Source organism: Curcuma longa, unplaced genomic scaffold (genome assembly GCF_044706935.1).
Source record: "Curcuma longa cultivar G26 ecotype Majalengka, Jawa Barat unplaced genomic scaffold, ITB_CL_G26_1.1 contig_20166, whole genome shotgun sequence".
NCBI lineage: Eukaryota > Viridiplantae > Streptophyta > Magnoliopsida > Zingiberales > Zingiberaceae > Curcuma > Curcuma longa.
In genome coordinates this window covers 27201-52397 of record NW_027431289.1, presented here as the reverse complement: position 1 = coordinate 52397, position 25197 = coordinate 27201, and the positions used below count along the sequence as shown (strand labels likewise).

Genomic DNA, 25197 nt, shown 5'->3' with positions numbered 1-25197 from the left:
TTTTAGTGTTTTAGGGTTTTTTTACAAATAAAAATTGTAGAAATTACATATTCTATTTTTTTCTATTTATTTATTTTTAAACATACATTTCTTTCTTTTCTTAAAACACCTCTTCACAAAAACTATAAAAATAAATAATTATTTTAAGGAATTTCTACAAAATCAACTAAAATCACATTTTATTCTATAATATTGATCATAATGATGATTCAAATTCAATTCTAAATATCAAAACTTATAAAATATTATGTCAAAACTTAAGTTAATACAAAAATGTTAATTTTTAAAAACTTATATCAAAATTTTTAATAATTTTTTAAAATAGAGAAATTATAAAAATTTTCTAAAACTGTTAGATGTTATAAAATTTTAAAAGTATAAAAACTAAAAAAATCTCACATAATATAAATTTATCTCTTAAAATATAAAGATTTAAAAAATATAATAGGTCAACATTAACCATATAATTGCTAATCCATAAAACCTAAAACCATTATATAATTATTTCAAAATTTAACTCAAAATAATCATATAATGGTAGCACTTAACCCGTAATCCACTTTAGATTAGACTGGGTTAGAAAATTTTTTTTTCCCCCGGGACATAGTTGAGTTGATTACGACGGAGCAGACTTGTTGAAGTAGACAAGGGTTGAATCTTGACAAAGCCAAGGCAATGCTCTCCTTCGTCGTGGCCAACTGCAACTTTTCGATTTACCTCCTCACAGATAGTCGTCAAATCGATCGTGTAAGACCGCTAAGATGATAAACACGTCCCGCCACCAAAAGACTTATCTTTACAAGACTACCAACCAAGCATCTTTTTGAAATTATTGTATGGCTATTTTCTTTAATTATTTGACTATTTTAAAATTAGAAGGATAAATTTGATAGAATATATCTCATCAAAGATCTTTTTAGAGATAAATACCAAAAATACCTTTTTGGGAAAATAATTATTTTTATTCTTGAGCAAAAACAAATGGAAAAAATGGTAGGTTTGTTTGGTATCTTATCAATTGATGGGTTTGGATTCTTCCATGTTGCTTATCGTGACACGTGTGCGGATGCAATCTAGCCACCCATAATTAACCTTATCCACACATTCTCATTTCAGTCCCTTTCACTTACCTAATTTCACTTTAGTCCCTTTCACTTTGACTTCAAATGCATAAAAAAAGGGCCATTTCATTGTCAATTGAGCACAAGTTAAACAAGTTAACTTGAAAAAGGATTTGAGATCTTGCTTGTTTCTATCATATTGACTTAATTGTTTCGGTCGTAAATGAATCAAATGTTCACGAAGAAGGTTGATATTTAACTTCGTAAGAATTTATTTATATTTGTTTAATTCAAAAATGAATAAAATTCATTGAAACAATTAAACAAATTGAATTGAGAGCTCAAGTTTAAACAAATTATTTGAATGATTTAATTCATTTTAATCTTGTTAAAAAAGTTTGAACACTTTAAAATTTAGTTCTATTGATAGTCTATTTTTGATATCCATTTAGAATTATTAATAATAACAGTTTGGCTGAAACAAGCAAAACCTCAATGTCCTATTGCAAGTTAACTTGTTTAACTGAAGAAGTAAAGAACACATGCGAAGTGCTGTTTTCAAGGGTGGAGTCACCTTGTAAACTACACGCAACTGTTGAATTTATAGATAAAAAAATTTGAAAGAACGAAAAAGATAATTCAAAATATCATATAAGTGTCTCACAATGAAATCATAAATCATCCCAACTGACTCCGCCGTCCACGGATTTAGAATCCAACAACCATCTAAATAGACAAAGGATTGACTTTCCACGTCGAGCACGATCGTCTGCTCACTGGAGCACGCCTCTCCTTTGCTGCCACTTCAATCATGAACTGACACATCGAGGATTCTCTTTGTGGTATTCAAAACTTGTAATAGTTTATTCAACCACTCCCGTGGCCTCGCACAACCACAGCAGGGATTTTTGATAAGCTAATTGTCGATTAAAGGATCACCAACCTATCGAATTTTGCAGTCATCCACAAGCACTGCTTTTTTTAATCCCTGCCAAAAGTCTGGAAAGAAAGTTGCAATTTTTATTCATTTCCTCCCTTTTCCTCGCTGCTGGTTTCATCTTCCTGTTTTTTTCAGCTTGGTAGGTCACCAACGTCCTATCCGTCTCTGTATCTGTTGGCCTTGTGTCCGGAGACTACCAGAAGCCATTTTTGTCGTGGCACGCCAAAAAAGTTTGATTCTTTGTAGTGGCGAAGCACAAGAGAGATAGCGTACAGAAACATCGTGGCAATAACTGTTACGGTTGTTCTTTGGAGTTGTAAGTGTCTTGGACATGGCGTATGTTTGATTCCGCTTCCAGTTGCCGCCGCCGCCGAGAATCTTGGTTATCGGCTCCTCCTTTGTTGCCCTGCGGCAAATTACCCTGCTTAGGGGAGTGTGTGATTCTGATTTCAAAGGTGCAGCGCTATGGATTTGGAGGCCGGTCCCTTAAGCAACCCTGCCAAGGTGAGTGGTGCGATTGACTTCTCGGTAGTAAAGTTTGGACCTTGATCCCATTTCTGAGAGGTCTTGGCTTATAGGAGTTAGGTTTTGCAGTTCTTTATTTGAGGTTGATTGAACGTGGAGGCTCTTTTTTCGTGTTTAAGCTGTTTTTTTGGATATGATTCCAGATGTTTGTGAGTTTTTTTGTGTTGGTTCTGCTTTCAATTTGCTCCATTTCGTCTCCAAGCTAAGATCTTGCAAGTCTTTCATCATGGTTGTTGCTCAAAGAGGGAACTTTACTGGTTACTTGAATTGCAGAGACAAACTTGGAGTTCAGTACTAATGCTTGCTTACCAGAGCCTTGGTGTGGTCTATGGTGATCTTAGCACTTCACCTCTGTATGTATATAGGAATACCTTTGCCGATGATATCAAGCACTCCGATAGCAATGACGAAATATATGGTGTGCTATCTTTTGTTTTTTGGACCCTCACCCTTATCCCCCTTCTCAAGTATGTCCTCATTGTCCTCCGAGCTGATGACAATGGCGAGGGTGGCACGTTTGCCCTCTATTCACTTCTCGTTCGCCATGGTCGCATTGGATTCATACCGAACGGGCAGGTTGCTGATGAGGAGCTGATGGCGTGTAAAAAGAAGGATGAACCCTTCCACCTACTTAATGATGTTGTTTCCATTTCGCCATGTGATGGTGATACATATAGTTCATCATTGCTGAAGAGGCTGTTGGCGAAGCACAAAAACTCACAGCGCATTTTACTATTACTTTCTTTGCTCGGGACATGCATGGTCATTGGCGATGGTGTCCTCACCCCAGCAATCTCTGGTAATGCTTTGTTTCTATGATTTATTGTTGCCTCTTTGGATACTTATTTGACGAGTTATGCTTTGAATTTGTTATTTGGTGCAGTCTTTTCGGCGATCTCAGGGCTTGAGCTTTCAATGTCAAGGGAGCATCACAAATGTAAGGAAATTCTCTAAATGCAAACTAATGGATATGCATCATATGCTCAAGAACTACTATTTAGAATTGTTGGTATCACAGTGGTCTTTATAAAAACTTGGGGATGTTATATTTTTCTATGATATTGATTTTCGTTTGGTTTCTTAGTTTTAATGATTCTATTTGATTTAGGATACAATTTTCTTATCTTGGTTGCATCAAATGCTCGCAATAGCATTTTTGTTATTTTATTTCCCTGCAATAGTATTATAGTTTTAAGTTTTATTCATAGTATGATAAAGGGGATCCTGATGCATGAAGCTCCCATCAATTCAGGATCTTGGGGAATGATCGGACCACATTGGGTCTATTGTACGCAATCTTACCTTGCATTGCAAAAGATTATTTCCACGACTTGAACCCGTGACCACAAGGTCACACGACAATAATTTTACCATTGCGTCATTGCTCCCCTTCTTTTATTCAAGAGCGTTGTTCTAGTTCGAAACTATTTCAATTACTATAGAGGACAAAATGAAACTGGCTTTATATTAATAACTCAATATTTGTGTCATTGCCGAGCTACTAGCCTATAAATAAGATAGGAAAATAAGTGCCCATGCGACACTATAAAGGTACTAACCAATATGGTTTATATTAAGTTATTTTAATTGCCCTCCAGTATTATTAAACTCACTGTTGTATGATAATCTATAATGTGCCTTTTCGTGTGCCATGTCATTCTTATTACCCTCCAGTCGAAAGCTATATCCTATTTAACCCTCCATCTTCCTTATGACTTGCCGATGAAAATACATTTGTCTACTCTAATTCTGTTTCTTCAAGTTTTTATTTGCATTTGCCTTTCTTTTCCTCAATGAAGTTGAGTTTGAATGTTTTATCCCATTTCTACCGATTGGTTTATATAGGATAATAGAGTATCTCTTATTTTGTGTGAAATATTCTTGGAAGCAAGGATTTGGAGAACAAGTTTCATTTCATGGTTGGTACACGTACTTTGTCCGTTTTAGCAAAATCCATGACAAACTTTCAAATTTATCAAAACTATTATAAACTATCGAAAATTGTGTCATGGTAGTCAAGATAGTAATCTAGATCTAATATTATACAATCCAAAATGACTTAAAACAATCTAAATCCCAAGTAGGATTTAAATCAAGTTATGATTTTATGAACCCACAATCCAATCCTTGTTCCTCTGTATGATCTTGATGATCAATAAGTTTGATTAAATAGAATATATTTATTTATAAATGACAAATAAAGTTCTAAAATATTTTAATTAAATTATAAGATGTTACGGTTGTATGCTCAAATCCTAGATTTGAACCTATGAACCTATTTGTGTTCTTAGGTAGGATCTTGATCCAAATTACCTTGTCCATCGTTAGGTTTCTTTCCATAATGCTATTGTTAAGTTAATGATAAGTTGGCATGCAATTGCAAAATCATCTACTATATTTGCATCAACCTCCATGTTAATTAAAGAAAATAATTTATGCCCCCCACGGGTGTGGTGCAGTGGTAAAGCACTCATAGGAACAATTAAGAAAACTAAGATTCAAATCCCAATAGAAACGAATATTCTAGAGGTCAGCTTCTGAATGTACATAAGTTGTGTTCTGGCTTTCCTCGGTAGAACTAGGGGTAAGGTCGTCTACCTATTATCAAAAAAAAAAAAAAATCAATTTACAACCCAAACATACCCTCCCTTCCCTTAACTTGTTGACCAATTTCCTCATAGCATCCCCATCTCCCATCACAATAGGTTCCATCGTGCTCCCCTACCACACCCAATTATAAGGAACTGATTACTCAAAGATTTCTTGAATGGAAGTTTCACTGTGTGCAAATTTGTTGCAACTTGAAAATTATTGGAAAAAATGTCATATTTTAGCATTCCTTGTCATGCCCTTTATAATTTTGTCTTGTTGCTTATGAGATTCTGTATCAATGTACTTCTTATATTTATTATCGGCTTGGTGGCTTTTATGAAAATTACTTCCCTTTGTGATTCATTGTTACAGATGTTGAGCTTCCTACTGCATGTTTCATTCTGTTATGCTTATTCACACTGCAACGTGTTGGCACTCGCCGACTGGGTTTCCTGTTCGCACCGATTGTCATAATTTGGCTTTTATGCATCAGTCTCATTGGTGCCTATAATATTGTTCATTGGAATCCTCATATATATCGAGCCCTTTCTCCATGCTATATGTTCAAGTTCTTGAAGAAGACGGGAAGAGGAGGTTGGATGTCATTAGGAGGTGTTCTCTTATGTATAACAGGTTCGTAGAAGGCCTCTATCATCCACATATCGATTTCTTTACTCCGAACCATTTTAGTTTAAGAATTGTTTTTATAGGTTCGGAAGCAATGTATGCTGATCTGGGGCATTTTTCGCAGTCATCTGTAAAGGTAAGATAATAGTCATATTTAATATGGATGTATTTAGTTATTCTTTGATGGTGTATGTTTCTATTTGCCCGATCATCTTTTCTCTTTATTGTTTCAGTTGGACTGACATTAGTTCTCACATTTGCAACTATTCGTTTGTTTTGTACCAAGGTTTTGGAACATCGTCCCAATGTCGATAAGGGTTTTGTTTCTTTGTACCAAGCTTTAAAATATGTTTCTTTGTACCAAGATTTCTACTAATATCGGTTTGTATCTATCTAACATACTCAGAAAAGTTATTGACTATCCATAAGGGTGGGAGGTGGTAGGCAATTAAACCAAATGGACTGAGCAACGAGCTTAACCCATAGATGACCTCAAATGGACTTTTACCCTTCGAACAATTCACATAATTATTATAAGCAAACTGAGTACTCTAACAAACTCACAAATAAATCTAAATAAAACTCTAACAAACTCACAAATAAATCTTAAATATCATAATTTTAAACCTTAACTATGTTAGTGTATTTTGGCCAATCCGGCATATTTTGAAATACCTGTAGGTTTGCTTGATCAAAGAGATTTTTTTTCGTTCTTCAAACAAGCAATTTGAACAAGGATCATAAAAGGGTAGTTAACTGGTGAACAAGCCATATTTGATGAAGATTAAAAAGGTTTTTTGTGACATGGAAAACTTTTGCAGACACTTAGATACTATTTGGCCGTCTACGTACATTGTGCTTTGTTGGGATCTAGCATTCTGAGTTGACATTGGAAACCCATATTTATAACATGTAAAATTTTATATTAATAACTGTGTCAACCCTTAAATCCACATCGATGCTAATACCTGTACTTGCCCTCATCTCTGTGGACCAATTTCTTTCGGAAATTAAGGTCTCTGGAAATTCTTTGCCAAACAAGCATTTTCTTTCGTCTATGATTTTATTAAACTGTTTGTGAAGACCCCCAACTTTTACTCTACAAATGGTTTTTCCTTCCACAAATTTTATATGATATTGATGTCGATATATTACATACTCATTTATACTTTAAGATTTTGGAAGAATTGGAATATATGCTTCTTAGTTGGCTCGCAATTCAATCTCTAGAGAACTGATTGTCTCCTTGTGAACTGAATTTATCTACAGATTGCTTTTGCATTTGTGGTGTATCCATCTTTGCTCCTAGCATATATGGGACAAGCCGCCTTTTTATCTCAGCATCATGTTATTGAGAATCACCATCAGATTGGATTCTATGTATCTGTACCAGGTATCAATAATTCTGCATATCGTGTTTTACTTGATCGATAAATCATGATCTTTAATTATGAGGATTTCCAAAGTATTTACATATAGAAATTCTCTTGTTAGAGAGACTGAGATGGCCTGTTCTAGTAATCGCAATTCTTGCTGCCGTGGTGGGAAGCCAGTCCGTTATCACCGGCACTTTCTCTATTATCAAGCAGTGCTCTGCCTTAAGTTGTTTTCCGAGGGTGAAGATAGTCCATACATCATCCAAAATAGATGGACAAATATACATTCCTGATATCAATTGGATTTTGATGATATTGTGCTTGGCCGTGACTATCGGTTTCAGAGACACTAAGCATTTGGGAAATGCGCAAGGTACAATGCTCGAAAATTATGACCTCGCAATTTTGTTTTGTAGTCTTTCCATTCAGTTTATCATTTCCCTTGTATCCTTTATGTTCAACTTGGCTTTACTTACACCACTGGTTTTGCATCATCCCGATCGATTCTATATCATTTCTACTATATGCATCAATCGGGCAGAGCTAACAGAAGCGACTACAGCAGAAAGCCTCAAACAAAACCAAGCTAAAAGAGTCATTTGGTAACAAAGGTTTAATTGTTGGAATCTACATCTCTAAGTTCAGTACCACAAATAGATATCAGCATCCAATCTTTAAGCGATTTAAGCAAAGGAGAGTTGCTTATGGTTCGTGTTAGGCTTTGGTTTCTTCCATCTCAAGTACAACCGAGCCAATTCGGGATCATGCACAATCTAACAACATCCTTAATCTCTACCTATGGATCCTTATATTGATAAGGGAGAGATTGTTATGAAGATTTTTCTGAAATATATAGAAACATCGAAACTGTAAACTTACACGAAAGAGATATGTGCAAGAATATGATCGTATACTTTATCATGGCGATAAGATACAAGGACACAGTAAAACAAACAATGGGTTTCAGAAAAAAAAATCAAGCAATACTGTGCAGAACAAATAAATCATACCTCGGTTCATGGTTGTTTAAGAGCAAGTTGTGAAGACGTCGAACCTCACTTTTATGCAAGTCTTTGAGTGTTGTGTATGCGCCTAATGGAACTCAATACCAGAATACTTGATGAAGAGCTGACCTTTAGATAAACTAACTAGGGGCTTCATCTTTAATGCTTTACCATTGCCTTAGAAATCCTAAAATCTTCTCTAGCAACCTGAAAGATATCGAGCTTTACCTTTATTCATGAGTAATCTGATATTAGACTTTTCAATATCATCTCCTTGGATTATGTGATTGAATGGTTGGGCATGTCAATCATGTGAAGTATGAATACTCATTATTATTCTAACATTTTGGACATGCATCAAGTAGGCATCCCTCCAATGTTGCCCAACTATCGGTTGATTTGCTTATATGGATGGTGATCTAAATGCAACTGATACCAATGGAATTGCAACGAATTCCATTTTATCATATATTTTTGTAAAGGTGTGAAATAATTTCAGATATCTTTGTCGAATCAACTCAGAATCTTAACTAAGACCATGGATCTTTGCTATAAATCAGGAAGCAACTAAAACACTGTTTGATTGTATCTTTCCTATACTCTTCCTAAGTGATATATCCCTTTTTTCCTCTTCGATAGAGAACTCGGTGAGATTTAGAAGTATGTAACGAGCATAGGCATGCGTTGGCATAATAGAACTAGATTTGTGTCTTCTGTTTCAGCTTTTCTTATTTATTCGTCGTCTTTGGGACCATGTTCATTTGCAGTTCCCTTGAGCCTAACAAAATGATATCCAAAATTCGCTAACTTTGCAGTTTTAAAAGGTCTTTTAGATTGTATCTATTTTTGACATTGAGCTCTATCAAAGACGCCGAATCACTAGGAGCAGCATTTTGCTATGAACAAAAATATACTGATTCAATCAGTGATTTCCTCTCACATTTTTAATCGTCTTCCTTCATGTGATAGTAGTTATCGATCATTCTTTTTCTCGCTCATGTGGCTGCCTACGGTCGCAATGGTGCATAGAAACTCCTAAATGCAAGTGAATAGCTAATGGCAACTCATTATACTGATGGTAGCAATTGAGTACAGCATCTGGTGCCAATAGCTGCTTGGTAATAGTAGTGATTCTTTTCGTACTTTGTTAGTGAACCGATGATTCTGTACATTTTGTTGGGGACTTTCTCCATTATTAACTCGTCTAACACGATATCTTTAACCATTGCATTGCAACAGGTTTAGCAGTCATTATCGTTATGCTGGTCACTACCTGCCTCATGTCACTAGTAATCGTCGTATGCTGGCATAAGAACATTTTCTTTGCAATATGCTTTCTCATTTTCTTTGGAACAATAGAAGTGATATTCTTCTCGGCCTCCCTGATCAAGTTTCTTGAGGGAGCATGGTTCCCTATTGCGCTCGCCTCGGTTCTCATGATGGTTATGTGCATATGGCACTATGGCACCGTCAAGAAGTACGAGTTTGATGTTCAAAACCAGGTTCCCATCAACTGGCTGCTTAGCCTCGGCCCCTCTCTTGGCTTCGTTCGTGTGCGAGGCATTGGTTTGATTCACACTGAACTTGCATCGGGAATTCCCGCCATTTTCACACACTTTGTCACCAACTTGCCGGCATTTCACCAGGTACGCCTCGCAAACTTTGTGTAATGCACTGAATTCTAGTAGGAAAATGAATTTGAATTCCACTGGCACAGGTTCTTGTCTTCCTATGCATCAAGTCAATCCCAATCCCACATGTCCGGCCGGAGGAAAGATTCCTTGTCGGTCGAGTTGGTCCTAAAGAATTCAGAAGTTATCGAGTCATAGTCAGGTACGGGTACCACGACGTACACAAAGATGACTTGGAGTTTGAGAAGGACCTAGTATCCAGCATTGCGGAGTTCATACGATCCGCCGGGCATGAGCATAATAGTCTTGCGGAGGGAACCGACAATGGTGATGAAAAAATGACAGTAGTAAGTGCAGGTTTCAGGTTCAGTGAGGAGAAAATAGAATCTGAGGAAGCACCAGGCCTTTCGGGATCCAACGAGATGCATTCATCAGCAATTCCACGGAAGAAACGAGTGCGGTTCGTGTTGCCAAAGAGCCCAAAGATTGAAAAGGGAGCCGAAGAAGAGCTGCAAGATCTGATGAATGCAAGAGAAGCAGGAATGGCCTTCATACTTGGGCACTCACACATGAGGGCCAAGAGTGGATCAAGTTTGATCAAACGCCTTTCGATCAACTTCGGGTACGAGCTCCTGCGGAGGAACTTCCGGGGGCCGACGTATGCTATCGGCATTCCTCATGCTTCAACTCTGGAGGTTGGGATGGCTTATAATGTTTGAAAGTTAGCATATTCCACTTGTACAGCTTTGCATAGACCATGTTCATCTTCAAATCCCAACAGCCAAAGATCATAAAAGGCAAAAACAGATTTTGCAAGGATCATATGATTAGGCCCATGTTAGTTGAGTTTTGCCTTGTAACACTTTGTATATAAGAACATGACTTCTATAATCTTCTTTCATATTTGAGTTGTTATATACTTTTTTTTGCGTTGTTAGTCGATTTATGTTCGTCCATTGTACTACTTAAGCGGATAAAATTTACTTTACCAATCACTGATTTTGTTGTTACACACACTTCAGCGGATGTATATAAGTATCCGATTGATACCCGTGATAACAACTTCATTCTAGGTCGGCAAAGTATGCCTATGCGGCCCTATTCTAGGTCGGCATGTTGGTACCTCTAAAGACTTGACCTTTTGAACAAAGTTGCCATCTTCTGGATTCGGCAAGCAAATGCCATTTGCTAGGTTAAGAGCTCGGTCTCTCAAGCTCTTTACTCTGAGTTCTCCCCTTTGAGTTCTCTAGTCTCTTTACTTGAGCTCTCTAAGCTCTCCATTTCGAGATCAATAGGCTATACGCCTTTTGAAGACAGCCACTATTGTTTGCACGATTATTGATCACAAGTAGACATGACTCATGATCTCATGTGGTTCCTCCGTGATTATCATTTCTGAAGTTAATAGTTAGTGTTCCGGCCGGATGCCTCAGACGGTCAAACCATCAGTCAAGGAAATGCCACCTCAATCCACGTAGATCTTGCCGGGGAGAAGAACTTGATGAAGAAAAGAACTGAACGAGCAGATTAGTATGGTGCTAGGGATTCCCGACAAGGCCACTTCGACGCTCAAATCAATCAAGAGAAGTAGAGAAAATGGAGAAGGAATAGTACTTAAAGTATATGGAGATCGAGAGCTTTTTCATACCTGTAGAGGAGTTTATATATATACTCACTGAAGAAGACGTTCCTGCTGACATGGAAATAGATTATGGTGGTATCTGAGGGGACAGGTTCTGTGCATTGCTGACAGGTGAGCTGATAGGGCCGCATCTAAGGGGCAGGGTCTGTAAACCTCATAACCGCCCTACGACCTGGTCGTGTGGATATTCTTGTCTTTTAACCAAGAACGAAGGTCCAAGAGGATCTAGGGGACCAGGTTTGACAACCTAGCCGTTGCCTTTATCCTACAGTGGTAGGGCTCGCCCGCTTGATTGTCCTATCGCTCAATTGTCCCTTAGTGGAGAGGTACCCGAGAAGGGCCGAGCCGGAGTTGAATATAGTGATAAAGTGATCGGGTTCATGGAGGAGATTGAGTGGCTGAGCTGGTCGAGGCTGAGAACAGGACTAAGCGGCCGAGCTGGCCGAGAGTAGAACTGAGCGGCTGAGCTAGCCGAGAGTAGAGCTGACCGGCCGAGCTGGCCGAGACGGAGTGACCGAGTCAGTTGCTGAGTAGCCGAGATGAGTGAGTCGTCGTATCAGTTAGTAATGGTGTGGAGTAATTGACATTAATGGAGATAGCTATAATTAACAATCAACTAAAATGGTTGAATTAACTTTCCAAAGATCATGGTCCTAAAGTAAGAGATACAGTTCAATGACATAGGAGGATCTATATATATTGAAATCATGGAAAGCCTCCAATAAATGTTCGAGCATCAAGGACGTCAAGCATGTTAGTCAACCATTAGATCCATCATGAACATTCGCATGAAACTTAGTATGCCCGTGAGATATCCTGAGAGATCACATGCTTGCATTGATCACTTAGTTTAACGTGGATGAGGTTTTAGGGGCTGAGATCAAATCAGAGACTCAGGTTTACATGACTTTAGAGACTCTCCCTGAGATGTTCATGCAATATACTTGTTTTCTTTTGGCTTCTCTACTCTCAATACATTCTTTTGGGGATATTCTTTTACAAATTGCAATAGACTTGTTGAACATGGTTCCTTTTAAATTTATCTCTAAGACACCCTTGGAGTTGTGGAATGGATGCAAACCCAATCTAAGACATATTCAGATATGGGGATGCCTTGCATATGTGCTTAAGGGAAAGATAGATATTAGATAAGATAAGAGGCTTGCATCTTTGTAGGGTATCCAAAAGGAGCGAGAGGATATTACTTCTATAGTCCTCTAGATTAAAAAGTATTTGTAAGTACAAATGTAATTTTTTTGGAGGACAATATGTAGAAGAACGTGAATCAAAAAGTAAGTTTCTTTTGAAAGAGAATCCTAGTTCAGATTTGCATTGAACAACTCAACTTGTATCCACATTTTTACCACCATTGATTGTTGATCATAGTGGGAAACAAATGGAGGTTCCATCTATTGTATCAACTAATTTATCGACAACTGAGATGGTAAAGGATCATGACCCCATTATTCAATTACCTCTGTGTACTGAAATGGAAAAAGAGGGACATGGTGATCAAATGAGAGAGCAACACTCAATTTCAATCAACCAAGAGCTTCCACAACTTAGACGTAGTGAGAGAGTTGTTTGCTGACCCGCTAAGTACTTGCTTTATGGAAAGTCCTTTGAGGCAATATCTATTGAGCAAGAAGAGGATCCCACTTTATATAAAGAAGCTATGGAGGAGATGTGATAGTGTGCAAGATAGCATCTATAGAAAATCTTACTAATTCTTCCACTAAAAGTTTACCAACTTGTATTTGAGTATATACTAGATATGCATTTACTCAAAGATAAGTCCTTAGTGTCATTGTATAGTTGGACTCGAGTTGGACGCAAATCAACTCAAATGTGAGACTGTTAGACTAAGTCACACAAGTCAATTCGAATTCATCACATAAATGCATGATTTAAAAACCTGCAATTTCCTTAAAAGAAGAGAAAGATTATTGTATGAGATGCATTCTTCATTAAAAGAGGAGAAAGATCTTCATGCATGAGATGCATGGGAATTAATAAAATATTAATTTCGTGGATCACTAAAAGTCAAGAAAACCCTTCATCCTTCATATCTCATGGTGGGATATAAAAAGGGGTGAAAGACTCTTGATGAAGGGGTTGTTGGATGCTTTTGCTCTCCCTCTTCCTCTTCTCTTCCACCTTTGGCCGAATCCTCCTTTGTAGCTAGCACCACCGTTGGGTTCTTCTCCATATCAGTGATACCTTGGAGGTAAACTCGAGCTGAAACCTTGAAGGCAAATAGTTGCTGTCGGGATTGCGAAGGGTACACATCGAGGTAACCTCGATTCTAGTATTGCAAACGAGTATGTTGTCGCATGGATTCGAGGGATTTTGATTTCCGCTGCATTATATGCAGTTTAATCTGATCTCTACATAAAAAACTTAAATAATATTGTAGGGCATTGCATGTGTCCCTGGATTGTATAAGGCTATAAATTAAGTGTTTAAGTTGTTAAACGCAGAAAGATTCAATTTATAATTCAATCCAAAGAATCATTGTTCATGATCGATAAATAAACACGGACAATTTATTTTGATAAGATTATCTCAATTTTATTAAGTCTATCTTTGGCTTAGTAATAAAATTGGATATACATTTTAATGTATTGGATCGACCATGTGAAATTAGGATTGTGATTTGACTACAAAAATCTAATTTTACTTGATTATTATATATAACACCTTAATCCTGAGTGGATAATAATGAACTTCGAACTTAAAGTTCTTTGAAACACCAATGGATAAAATCAAACTATTGGTTAATATCTCAGTGTTTTGGGAATTAAAATGAAATAACGAAGAACATGTATTCACAATATGAAATCCGTTACCTAATTAATAAGCATGACATAACTCACGAGTTCTTCTAATAGACAGTAAAATCTGAGCTCTTAAATAATATTGAAAGTTAAGTATATATGAAAGTGTGAATATCCAATAAGAACATTTTAGTCATGGTACCCTATTTCAAATATTCTAGTTGATCGATGGGGGTGATATGTTAGATCGATCAATCAGAGGGTATATTTATTGATTATAAGCTAGTTTCAATAATTTTAATTGAATTAAGAGTGCAATCTTATTCTTTTAGTGGAATAGAATGAAATTAATAAATTATTTTGACTAGTTAAGAGTTTATTAGGTCAAAATTAATTTATTGGAGCTTGTCTACCTGATCAGGTTCTTTTGGTGGCTCGAGTGAGATTCAGATAAATTATAAGAGTTATAATTTATCAAAATTATAGTGAAAATAAAATATATTGGACTAATATTAACATGTGTATTATATATACAAGATAACAAGGATACCTGATAAATTTATCATTATATATATACATAACAAGATACCTAATAATGATCATAAGTAATTATCAAATCATAATCTATCTTTATAAAAACTAATCATAATATATATTTTCTGCATAGCCAACTAATATATATATATATATATATATATATATATATATATATATATAGTGTGTGTGCTCACACACAAAATAATACTATAGAGTTGAGTCGTGAGATAACATCAAAGAAGGTTTGGAGTATAAATTTGAGGTTGAAATCACGCTTCAAGGGTAACATCAATTCTTTTATATGTTTCATCAAATCAATTCATGTTAATACTTAAATTATCATTATCATGATATTGTAATGAGATGTTTGAATTATAAAAAATTAATTTTTGTAATTCAACTTTCTCATCTTAGCCCAACATGCCATTGATCACAAACAAGCATCATTAACTTCTATTCTTTTGTTGAATTGCAGGTAAGATCATACCAATCACAATTGAATTTTATGCATGATCAAGCTGCTCTCATCTATTTTTATGACTCGAAGAAGAAGTTGGATTGTGGTCCTACATTGTCGCAGACAGAGTTTCCTGCTCATGAACTCAAGTGTCTCACTCCCCCTGCAAAGTGCCAAGCTCAGTAACTTCTCAGGCAGCCATGCAATAACTCCACTCGGCAGTGCCCGTCACGAGAGACCTGCTATCTGCAGTGTTGTTGGCCTTCCATCATCTCCTCATCATCAAGGCAAGTTTTGTCCACACCCACATCTCAGCTACCACCGCCATGCACCACCGAGGACACTCCACAGCCAAAGGCATTTAGAAAAATGCAATCTTGATTCAAAGTTGCCTGCAATAGGGAGAATGGAGTTGATAGATCCTCTCCACAAGAACTGGAATCACATGCAATTATAGAAAGGTGAGAAAGTGGGAAAGGAAGGTGGAGGAAGGAATAAATCTGCAGCAGAGGCAGAGACCATGCAGAGAGAGAGAGAAAGTGAGATCCACGCCATCGCACCACCACCTTGAAACTCGTAAACAATTCGGTGAGCAATTAATATAATCGTGTTTACTCAATTTTGAATCAAGCTCATTTTTTTTATAGCTTTTGTGGCTGTTGACATGTGCAGTAGGAGCTGTTTTCTTTGTTTTTAGGTCTGTTTCTTGCTGCTGACAATGGCGAGCAGAGGTTCTGAGCTGGGCAATTTGGTTGTGGCTTAAAGGCCTCATCACATCAGATGCTGGACAGCAGCAGCTACTCAGTGAAGCCACACCCCACCCCTCACTTGTATCTTTCCTCGCTGCTCTTTGCTTTTTCTGCCTCACAAGAGGGGCAATCCTTCGCAGGAGGAGGAGGAGGAGGAGGAGGAGGAGGAGAACACACTGCAGTGGAGAAAAGGAAGCAAAAAGGTGAAGGTTTCTTCTCAGCAGTTGTTAAGCAGGAGACCAATCAAGAACTGCCTTCAGATGGGTAACTCCCTTTAGGGTTCTACCTCTCTCTCTTCTTTCTCCACCTTTGAATCATCACTTCGCTGGGAATCTGTGGCTTATTGTGGAGCAAGATGAGAGTGTTAGCAGTGCTCACTCTAGTGATGGTTTCATTGAGTTGCATCAATTCTGCTTCGGCTGCTACACCTTCAAGTGAGTTATTTCCCTCCCTTTTTGATCTTCATTTTCGTATTTTGTTATAATGCAGCTAAATTCTGGTTGTTTTGTTAGAAATTGTCGCCGCGGCCATGTCCAATGCGGCCTCTTCTATCTTGAAGAGGTTATGGTCACTGAAATCTACTACAAGAACAGGTGCAATGTGTTCAAGATTGCTGCTTTTTTGTTTCCTTTTGTGCATTTGTAACTTGATTTCTGTACCTTCTTGCAGCAGTCCCTGGCCACCGCCCTTCGATGAAATTTGAGAGCGGCTACACCGTGGAGACAGTGTTTGACGGAAGCAAGCTGGGGATCGAGCCATACTCGGTCGAGGTGATGCAGGGGGGAGAGTTGTTGCTTCTTGATTCTGTCAACAGCAATGTGTATCGGATCTCTCTGCCATTGTCTAGATGTGAGCCATTGTGTCTCTATGGGATGGAAAATTCATATGCTTCCTTAATGTTCCAATGTTATATGCTGATGAATTGAATTAACTAAAAACATTTTTGTGTTTTTCTAAACATCCTGCTATAGAATATAGCAAGATAGCGATAACTTCTTTAGCGTATCATATTAATTAATGATAGTATCATCATCAACAACTACGAGCGATTTTGTCCCAAGTATTTGAGATCGGGTATATGAATCTTATCCCTCCATTAAGCTGTAAGCAATACCATATCAATAGTAATATTCAAATTAATTAAAATATGTTCTATTACCTTGACTAATGTTTTCTTTGGTCTTATTCTACATCCTACACCTTCCAACTATAGGATATTAGTGGAGCTACACCTAGTTTTTCTTGAATATTAGTGCTCTTTTTTTCTTCTTTTCTAGTAACTATGTATATTCATCTTTGCATTCTCATTTCTACTACATTAATTTTATGTACATTTATTTCCAAACAACCTCAACATTTTAATCCATAGAGTATGATGAATGTACATGAAATTTCTATAAGGGATTTAAATAACAATCATCAATTACTGAAGGAACTATTGATATTAATGAATATATTTGTAATGAATGGATGGTTGTAAAAGACATGAGCCTCTAGAGTTTTGTTGGATCATCCATCTCCTTTAGTTTATATGAATTTTTTTATAAAATTATGGTACGACCTATCACACTCTACACATTAGACTTGAGCTATTAGGAACTAATGTGTAAAAAGTTAAATAGCAAAAATGGTTACTATAATAAAAATACTAGCATCCACTCTAGTAGATGATAATAAAATAGTTGTTGGTGCAATCGACCCTAAGTGGTTCGGTGTGGCCTTCGATTTTGATATTTGGACAAAAGGTTTAAGGAAGGCTTTGCTTGTGTGTCTAAGTGTAGTGTGTAGGAACTTGATGAATACACATGGAGACGACTTGACACGACCAAGGTCGTGGTTACCTAATGGCTCAAGGTTTATGGAGACTAAAGAAGGATGGTATGCGACATTTGAGGGGCCACAGGACGAGGAGCATCTGAGTACAGCTGTGCTTGAGTAGCGGACTACGTAAGCAAAACGCGAAGGATGACACAGGAAGAGAGTTGAGAGCTCAATGCATCTAAGGGATGAGAAGTTTGATTGGAGATGGTTGAGGCAAGCATATAAGTGGAGGATGAAGGATGCCATGAGGAGTGAGTTGACAGCTCAGTGCTTCCGAGGGGGTAGACTACTTAAGTAGAGCATAAAGGATGGCTTGGAGAGTGAACCAAGAGCTTGGTGCATCCATATGAGAGATAGCCCGGTGGCGAAGATAACTACATAGTGAGCTAAGAGTTGAGAGCAAATATACTTGGGCTAGGGTAGTCTCAACTTAGGCGCACTCAGTTAGTAGATTGATTGTAGTCAACATACTAGTCGACTAAAGGACTATTTTTGTTGACTATTGACTGAGTTGATTGGTTAGCCAACTTAAGAAACAAACAAAATGGTATATTCTAGACACCAATCGATTGGTAATGATCCAGTCAACTAATGCCTATAAGCAATTAAGCAATCAAGAGTGGAATTGGTCATGATCCAATGAAAATGATATAAATTGATCAAGACCAATCGACTAATGCTACAAGAAGACAATTTTCAACAAGTCGTAATGGATGGATGATGATAATGACGTAATCAATCGACTACTGGTCATACCAATTAACCCTTGGTTGCCAACTTAGAAAGACTGTGTCAACAAAGCAATTTGTGGAAGAGACTAATTTACGGGTTCCAAAGGCCATGTATCAACAAACATATTTCACATCAGATAGCGAGAAGAAAAGAGATCCAAAGTTTCAAGAGATTGCAGTTCCTTGGTTCCTGAAGGATCGTTGTCCACCCAACTTCAGGAAGAAGACTGCGGAAGGCAGCGAGGTCGTTCTGGTAATTATTTAATTTCCGCAAGTTTTATTTACTAGAACATATTTGTAAGCCGTAGATAATAATTAGGAATCGGCGATCATACCAATTAACAAATCCAACCGACTAATACTCTATCTTTTATTTGTGCTTTCTTGTTAACCCTAGAAATTTCTTATTAACCCTGAAAACTTTGTTGTAAGCCTCTTTGTGCTATTTTTGATCGACTTTTAAGAGGTTTACCCACTTTTGGTGTTGCCGTGAAGGAGAAAGTATAGAGGATTCTAGGAGTGATTCACCAAAGGATTATAGGCCATGGAATAGAAGCCTGAGGGTTGTTGAACAACATTAAAAGCCCTAGTTCTCATTGTGGTATGCTTGTGTTTGTGCTTTTGTTTGATTTCCGCTGTTAATGTTTTTGTTGTAACCTTTCTGAGATTGCAACAAGAATCGATCCATTTTCTATTCGCAAACATGAACGATATTCAATCCCCCTCTATTGACCGTCCTTTCAACCCACATGTTCCAACAATGCTATGGACATATTTAAAGATGACCAATGAATTATGTAGAGATGAATATTACGACTAAATAATGAATATTACGAGTAAGTAGTATCGTCTTTCATAGAGTTCAATGGAGGAATAAGATTCCACATCAAATTGTTGGGACAAACACAGCTTGACAATGATGGTGATGATGATGTAGATGTTCACTTATTAATTTCTATTGCTAAAGGAATTGAAATTTGGCACTTTTAGTAGTTTTGCAGAGAACTCATTGTCTGCGATACTGTATGTCATTGTCATTTGTTGTTCTGGATACAATGATAGTATTTAACTCGAATGAAACTTGAGGGTGCCTTTAGGCACACTGCTATCATTTTTTTAAAATATAGTATTTAGCTCTTGGGACATACTTAAACTGATTTGATTTGCTTGTGAACCTGAAGATTATCCATTATCAGTCTCATCGGGTAGGTTTTGAAAGAAAAAGAAATCAATCTCATCTATTAATTGATGTTTTCTTTTGGTGTGTTGCTAGTATTTTCCTAGTAATTGTTGCTCTGAAGTAAATTGTTTGTGGAATTTGAGTATGAAAATCGCTTGATTACTTGTTTTGTTTTTAAAAAAATTATGTTGAGCTTATCCAGATATTGTTTTCAAATGCAGATAGCAGACCTAAGCTTGTTGCCGGTTCTCCAGAAGGATATGTTGGCCACGTTGATGGAAGGCCGCGAGAAGCAAGGATGAACCATCCAAAGGGCTTTACAGTAGATGAAAGAGGAAATATATATGTTGCAGACACAATGAACATGGCAATAAGGAAAATTAGCGACACAGGTAAGTGAAGAGATAGACAAATATAACAGCTTCACAATGGTCTTATTGGTTACGATAGAATTTAGAAAGATCAACCGGTTTGTCAGGAGAAACTTTATTTGCAAATGAATGCATTGTCATATATGAATATTCATCTGATTGCTTTGCGGCCTTCCTTTTCAATCTTCTTTGTTTGCATAAGCTCGTATATGATTGTTCTTATCTTCTAGTTAATATGATCACAGTTCACTAAGCTGAGAAAAAAAAAGAAAACCTCAAGAGAAATTCTTCTTTGATGAGAAACTGACTTTCAGGTGTTGCCAGTGGTGTCGAGGTGGATCTCAGTTTGGCTGTTGAGGGAAAGCCATGGTGTTCATCTTTGCTACATATGCTCGATAAAGAGCTTAGCAACTTCTAGTGTACGCATATGTTCTGATAAAGAGCGATAAATTGTTGGCTAAACGATCAATTGTTTTGATGTATAAGGATATAATACGCCAAGGGTCTTTAGATTGTATCATCGATTAGGAAAGATTCATTTATTTAGAATTGATCTATGCAGAGGAGACACTGCAACTTTGAATTCATGTAAAGTATGTTTCATGTAGCTTCCTTGACTGAATTCCAAATTTGTACAGGGGTTACGACAATTGCCGGGGGAAAGTGGGGTGGTAGAGTAGCACACTCGGACGGGGCAAGTGAAGATGCAAAGTTTTCTACTGATTTTGAAGTAGTTTACGTTGCGAGCAGCTGTTCGCTTCTGGTGGTAGACAGGGGAAACCAGGCAATCAGGGAAGTTCAGCTTAACGTCGATGATTGTGCATACCAATATGAAACTGGTTTTCCTTTCGGTACGCCTTGATGACCTACTAGCTAGAATTCAATGGATGAACTTATTGATTAGAAGCTTAAAGAAACTGCATGATCGAACTATTAGTTTCGACAACTTGTGTAAGCTCATATTTTTTTACTGCTATTGTACAGGTATTGCAGTGCTGCTTGCTGCGGGTTTCTTTGGCTACATTCTAGCATTGCTTCAATGGCGTGTGGGACTGATGATCTCGTCAAAAGCCGATGTAAGTAATTCATACTCGATAGTTTGACAATTAATTTACATCGACTACATTCTAATCCTTTTACGGAATGTGAATAGGATCATGTACAGGAAAATCAAACACATTTTGTACAAGAACATCGAACACCCATCAAAACAAGCATGCCTCCTTATCGGAGACAAATGAAGACATCTCTAAGGCCACCACTTATACCAACTGGAGAAGATGCGGAAAATGCAGACAATGAAGGCCTCTTCAACTCCACGGGGAAGTTAATATCTCGAACATGGTTCTCCACAGCCGGAATCTTCGGTTCATTGTTCCCAATCTTCCGAAGGAAACCCAAACCTACACAGTTTCAGCAGCAGCAACAGAGGGTAAACACTTGGCCAATTCCTGAGAGTTTTGTCATTCCACATGATGAGATACCGCCACCGGTGGAGACGAGAGCTCCCACACCACGAAAGACCTATGCATTCATGTCAAAAGAACCAGAAAAGATCCACCATGTTCGGCATCCACAAACTTACACTAATGGGTGGAAGGCGGAGCCGCAGAAGCAGGTACAGCAAGTGCATCAACAACAACAACTACAGCAGCACCGGCATCACTCATCTGGCCCTCAAACTTACTTTGAGCAGAATTGTGAAACCTCTAATGAGATTGTTTTTGGAGCTGTTCAAGAATCGGAAAGCAAACACCGATCGGTGGAGATCAAGGCTGTGAATTATGGGGATCCAATCTATGAGCAGTATGGTGTGCGATACCGAAATGGTTACATGGGGTATGGCAACTACTAAATAGTCACTAAATTTTCATTTCCATTTCAATGAAGTAGATTCAGCCAACTTATATGTGGTCTCTTCCCTCGCTTACATGTCTATAGAATGAGGGAAGTACCAAGAAATCTGGAAACTTGGCAAAGTATTTGGATCTTAATCTGTTTTGTATGAGAAATCTAGTCCTTAATCGATATGGGTTTGTAAATTTGGCTCAGTTACCTCAGTTCATGATTTGCTTTTTGTGTGTGTTATCCTCACAAAGTTTCCTCCTTCAAGTGGTTAGGAGTCGGAGGGGTTTTTTCCCCAAGAGCATGTGTCCGTCGAGAATTGATCTCTTATCCCATTGTAACAAGTCTGTCATCCTCTAGCCAATTGGGCACCCTCACGATGGGGATGTCTTATTGATATTACGATCGATAATAGGGTTACTCATCAATTAAAGACATTGGAGATGTTTCCCTTTCACCCATGTTACACTTAGCCTTTGATATTTTATATCTTTGAGTTTTCAATGAATATTAAATTCTTTCATTCCTTTATCACTACCCTTCCACGGTTAGTCCCAAAGTCTGTGGAGGAATGTAAATCACGATACCGAATGACTTCTTAAGTGGGAGGAACTTATTCCCTAAGAGAATGAACTCCAAGGGATTTGATTATTACAATTCTACTACCAACTCGGTTACATCCATGGGGGCTTAGGCAAGATATTGAAGACTTGAGAGGGCAAGGAGTCATTGTGCAAGAGATGTGAAAACTTAGAGATAAAAGAGATTTGTCCCCGGGGCCATGGTGCCGCGGTAGGACATCCGGGTTGTCACCCAGGCACTCGCGGTTCGATCCCTAGCTATGACGTATTTGCAGGAATTTTCCTCCAAATGGGGATCGCAATCAAAGGATGCTGGGCATCTGGGTTAGTCACTGCGTGCGCTTCCCGATTTATCCTGTGGCCGGTGGGAAACTTCTGTGGGACCGGGCCGATCATCCCCAGGGATTGAGTCAATGCGACTGACTGGGATTATCATTTTTTTTAGAGATAAAAGAGTCTTTGAGTGTCAAAGGATGACATAAAGGTCGAAAACCTAGAAGTTGTGTGAGTTGTAAAAGATTGTGTGTGAATTGTAATTTGGGGTTTACATTTTTAGGCAACTTCATCCAGCGATGATGTGAGTGAACTAGGTAGGAACTATCTAATTGGTTAGTAGAACCAACGAGTAATGGATTTTGAGATCGATCCCAAGTTGATTTAGTCGATTAGAGGTAACCCTCGTTCAATTGAAATGTTAACTATAAACTATTTGTTCAAAGATAGAATGATTTTTTTTGAGCTTCAATTGACTAGATTTAGGTTTCAGTCAATTGTATTGGTGGCAATCATATCCTAAATGGTCGAGTTAGATCGAGTCGAACCTAGAGAACTTCCATGTTTGTTTTCTTGGACAGTCACTAGATGCATATTCCTCTAATGATCATTTATTTTCTTCTACTTTCGTATTATGTCTCGTGCTGTGAAGAAGGGTGGGAAACCACCTTTGACATGTCAATCATTTATAACACTTGCAAGGAAAACCTAAGGGCCCATTTGTTGTTGTTGTTGTTGTTGTTGTTGTTATTATTATTATTTTTAAAATCTGTTTCACAACCAAATTAGCAAGTTTGTCATTGGAAATAAATTTTTATTCTCTATTGTTCATATATTTTTATTATGATTGGAGTTGGAATTTATTTTCTCCTTGATCCTTGAGGGTTCACCATCATCGTTAAGTGGAGCAAGAAAGTACGAAGATACCAACAATTATAAGTAAAAAGTATCTGTTGTTATTGAAATTTTATAATGTGACATTTATAAATTGATTTTTTTTACTATGGATTTTATTTTTGGTTGAAAATTAATATGCTTAAATTATTATTGTTATTGCTGAAATTTTGTAGTATATCAGTTGTAATTAAATTGATATTTGATATGTTATAAAATGATCTTGTTATTTTATTTAGGAAATATTTTTTCTTAATAAATATTGTTATTAGATTGTTGTTGAGATTTTATAGTACTTTTGTAAATTGATATTTGCTCTGTGTTAACATTGTTGTAGCCCTTATAAAATACCTAATGGACCTAGAAAACTTCGAATGACTTCAAATGAAGACAAGTGTATTAGTCTAAAGCTTCTGAATATATCTATGTCCTCAAATATGAATATGATATTCTAAATTGAGAGTAGTGAGTTTGTCAACTCGCAAAGCTTGAGAAATTGTCAAAATATCATTATAAAGGCTACGATGATGATACTTACCGACACCACAATTGAGTTCCTAGAAATCATATGATTTAGAAAATATTAAACTTTTGATTTTCTAAATGGTGTAGGTCCATTAGTCAATTTCAGTCGAAAGTAACTGAATGACTTAGAGAACTCTGAATGACATCAAATGAAGATAAATGCACTCATCTAAGGTTTATGAATATATTCATGTCCTCAAACATTAATATGATATTTTAAATTGAGAATGATCGAGAAATTATGTCAAAAACTCATTATAAAGGCTACGATAATGATACTAACTAACACCAAAATTGAGTTCCTAGAACTCATATGGTTCGGAAAATATCAAACTTTTGATTTTTTGAATGGCGAAGGTCCATCGTTAGTTTCATTCTAAAGGTGGATGATTGACCTAGAGAATTTTGAATCACTTTAAACCATGACCTATGTACTCGTCCAAGGCTCCTGAATATATCCATACCCTCAAATATCAATGTGATACACTATATTGAGAATAATAATTTTTTCAACTCGATTTAGTATGAGAAATTATGTAAAACACTCATTATAAGTGCTACGATAATGATACTCATGAATCGATACCACAATTGAGTTTTTAGAACTCATATCGATCAGAAAATATTAAAACTTTTGATTTTCTGAATGGTGTAGGTCCATCAGTCATTTCAGTCGAAAGTGGTTGATGAACTTAGAGAACTCCGAATCACTTCAAACCAAGACCTATGTACTTGTCTAAGGCTCCTAAATATATCCATGCTCTCAAATATCAATGTGATATACTATATTGAGAGCAGTGATTTTTTCAACTTAATTCAAGCATGATAAATTATATCAAATGCTCATTATAAGGGTTACGATGAAGATACTCACTAACCGACACTACAATTGAGTTCCTAGAACTCATATGGTTTAGAAAATATCAAACTTTTGATTTTCTGAATGGCGAAGGTCTATCAACCGATTTCATTCAAAAGTGATTAACAAATCTAAAGAACTTTGAATCACTTCAAATCAAGATTTATGTACTCATCTAAGGCTCAATATATCCAAGCCC

General features: G+C 37.0%; 2 protein-coding genes across 2 annotated transcripts; both read left to right on the top strand.

Moving 5' to 3' along the window:
- Positions 1-1902: 1902 nt before the first annotated feature.
- LOC141817340 (potassium transporter 25-like) lies at positions 1903-10671 on the top strand. Its single transcript, XM_074705012.1, has 9 exons — positions 1903-2505; positions 2800-3325; positions 3410-3463; positions 5491-5751; positions 5829-5881; positions 7015-7138; positions 7240-7494; positions 9365-9771; positions 9843-10671. The coding sequence occupies exons 1-9, from the start codon at positions 2467-2469 to the stop codon at positions 10473-10475; spliced, it is 2352 nt and encodes a 783-aa protein (XP_074561113.1). The 5' UTR covers positions 1903-2466; the 3' UTR covers positions 10476-10671.
- A 5602-nt stretch (positions 10672-16273) lies between these two features.
- LOC141817341 (uncharacterized) lies at positions 16274-21876 on the top strand. The gene is made up of 7 exons (XM_074705013.1): positions 16274-16352; positions 16431-16511; positions 16588-16767; positions 19872-20042; positions 20660-20872; positions 21006-21097; positions 21175-21876. Exons 1-7 carry the CDS (start codon positions 16274-16276, stop codon positions 21874-21876), a joined length of 1518 nt encoding a protein of 505 aa, XP_074561114.1.
- Positions 21877-25197: the final 3321 nt, after the last annotated feature.

Bases quoted from the DNA above. Each gene is read 5' to 3' on its own strand.
- LOC141817341 (XM_074705013.1), top strand. From the start codon at position 16,274: ATGAGAGTGTTAGCAGTGCTCACTCTAGTGATGGTTTCATTGAGTTGC. The intron at 16,353-16,430 runs GTGAGTTATTTC...TTGTTTTGTTAG, and splicing joins TTCGGCTGCTACACCTTCAA to AAATTGTCGCCGCGGCCATG. The intron at 21,098-21,174 runs GTAAGTAATTCA...GAATGTGAATAG, and splicing joins TGATCTCGTCAAAAGCCGAT to GATCATGTACAGGAAAATCA.
- LOC141817340 (XM_074705012.1), top strand. From the start codon at position 2,467: ATGGATTTGGAGGCCGGTCCCTTAAGCAACCCTGCCAAG. The intron at 2,506-2,799 runs GTGAGTGGTGCG...CTTGAATTGCAG, and splicing joins CCTTAAGCAACCCTGCCAAG to AGACAAACTTGGAGTTCAGT. The intron at 5,752-5,828 runs GTTCGTAGAAGG...TTGTTTTTATAG, and splicing joins TGTTCTCTTATGTATAACAG to GTTCGGAAGCAATGTATGCT.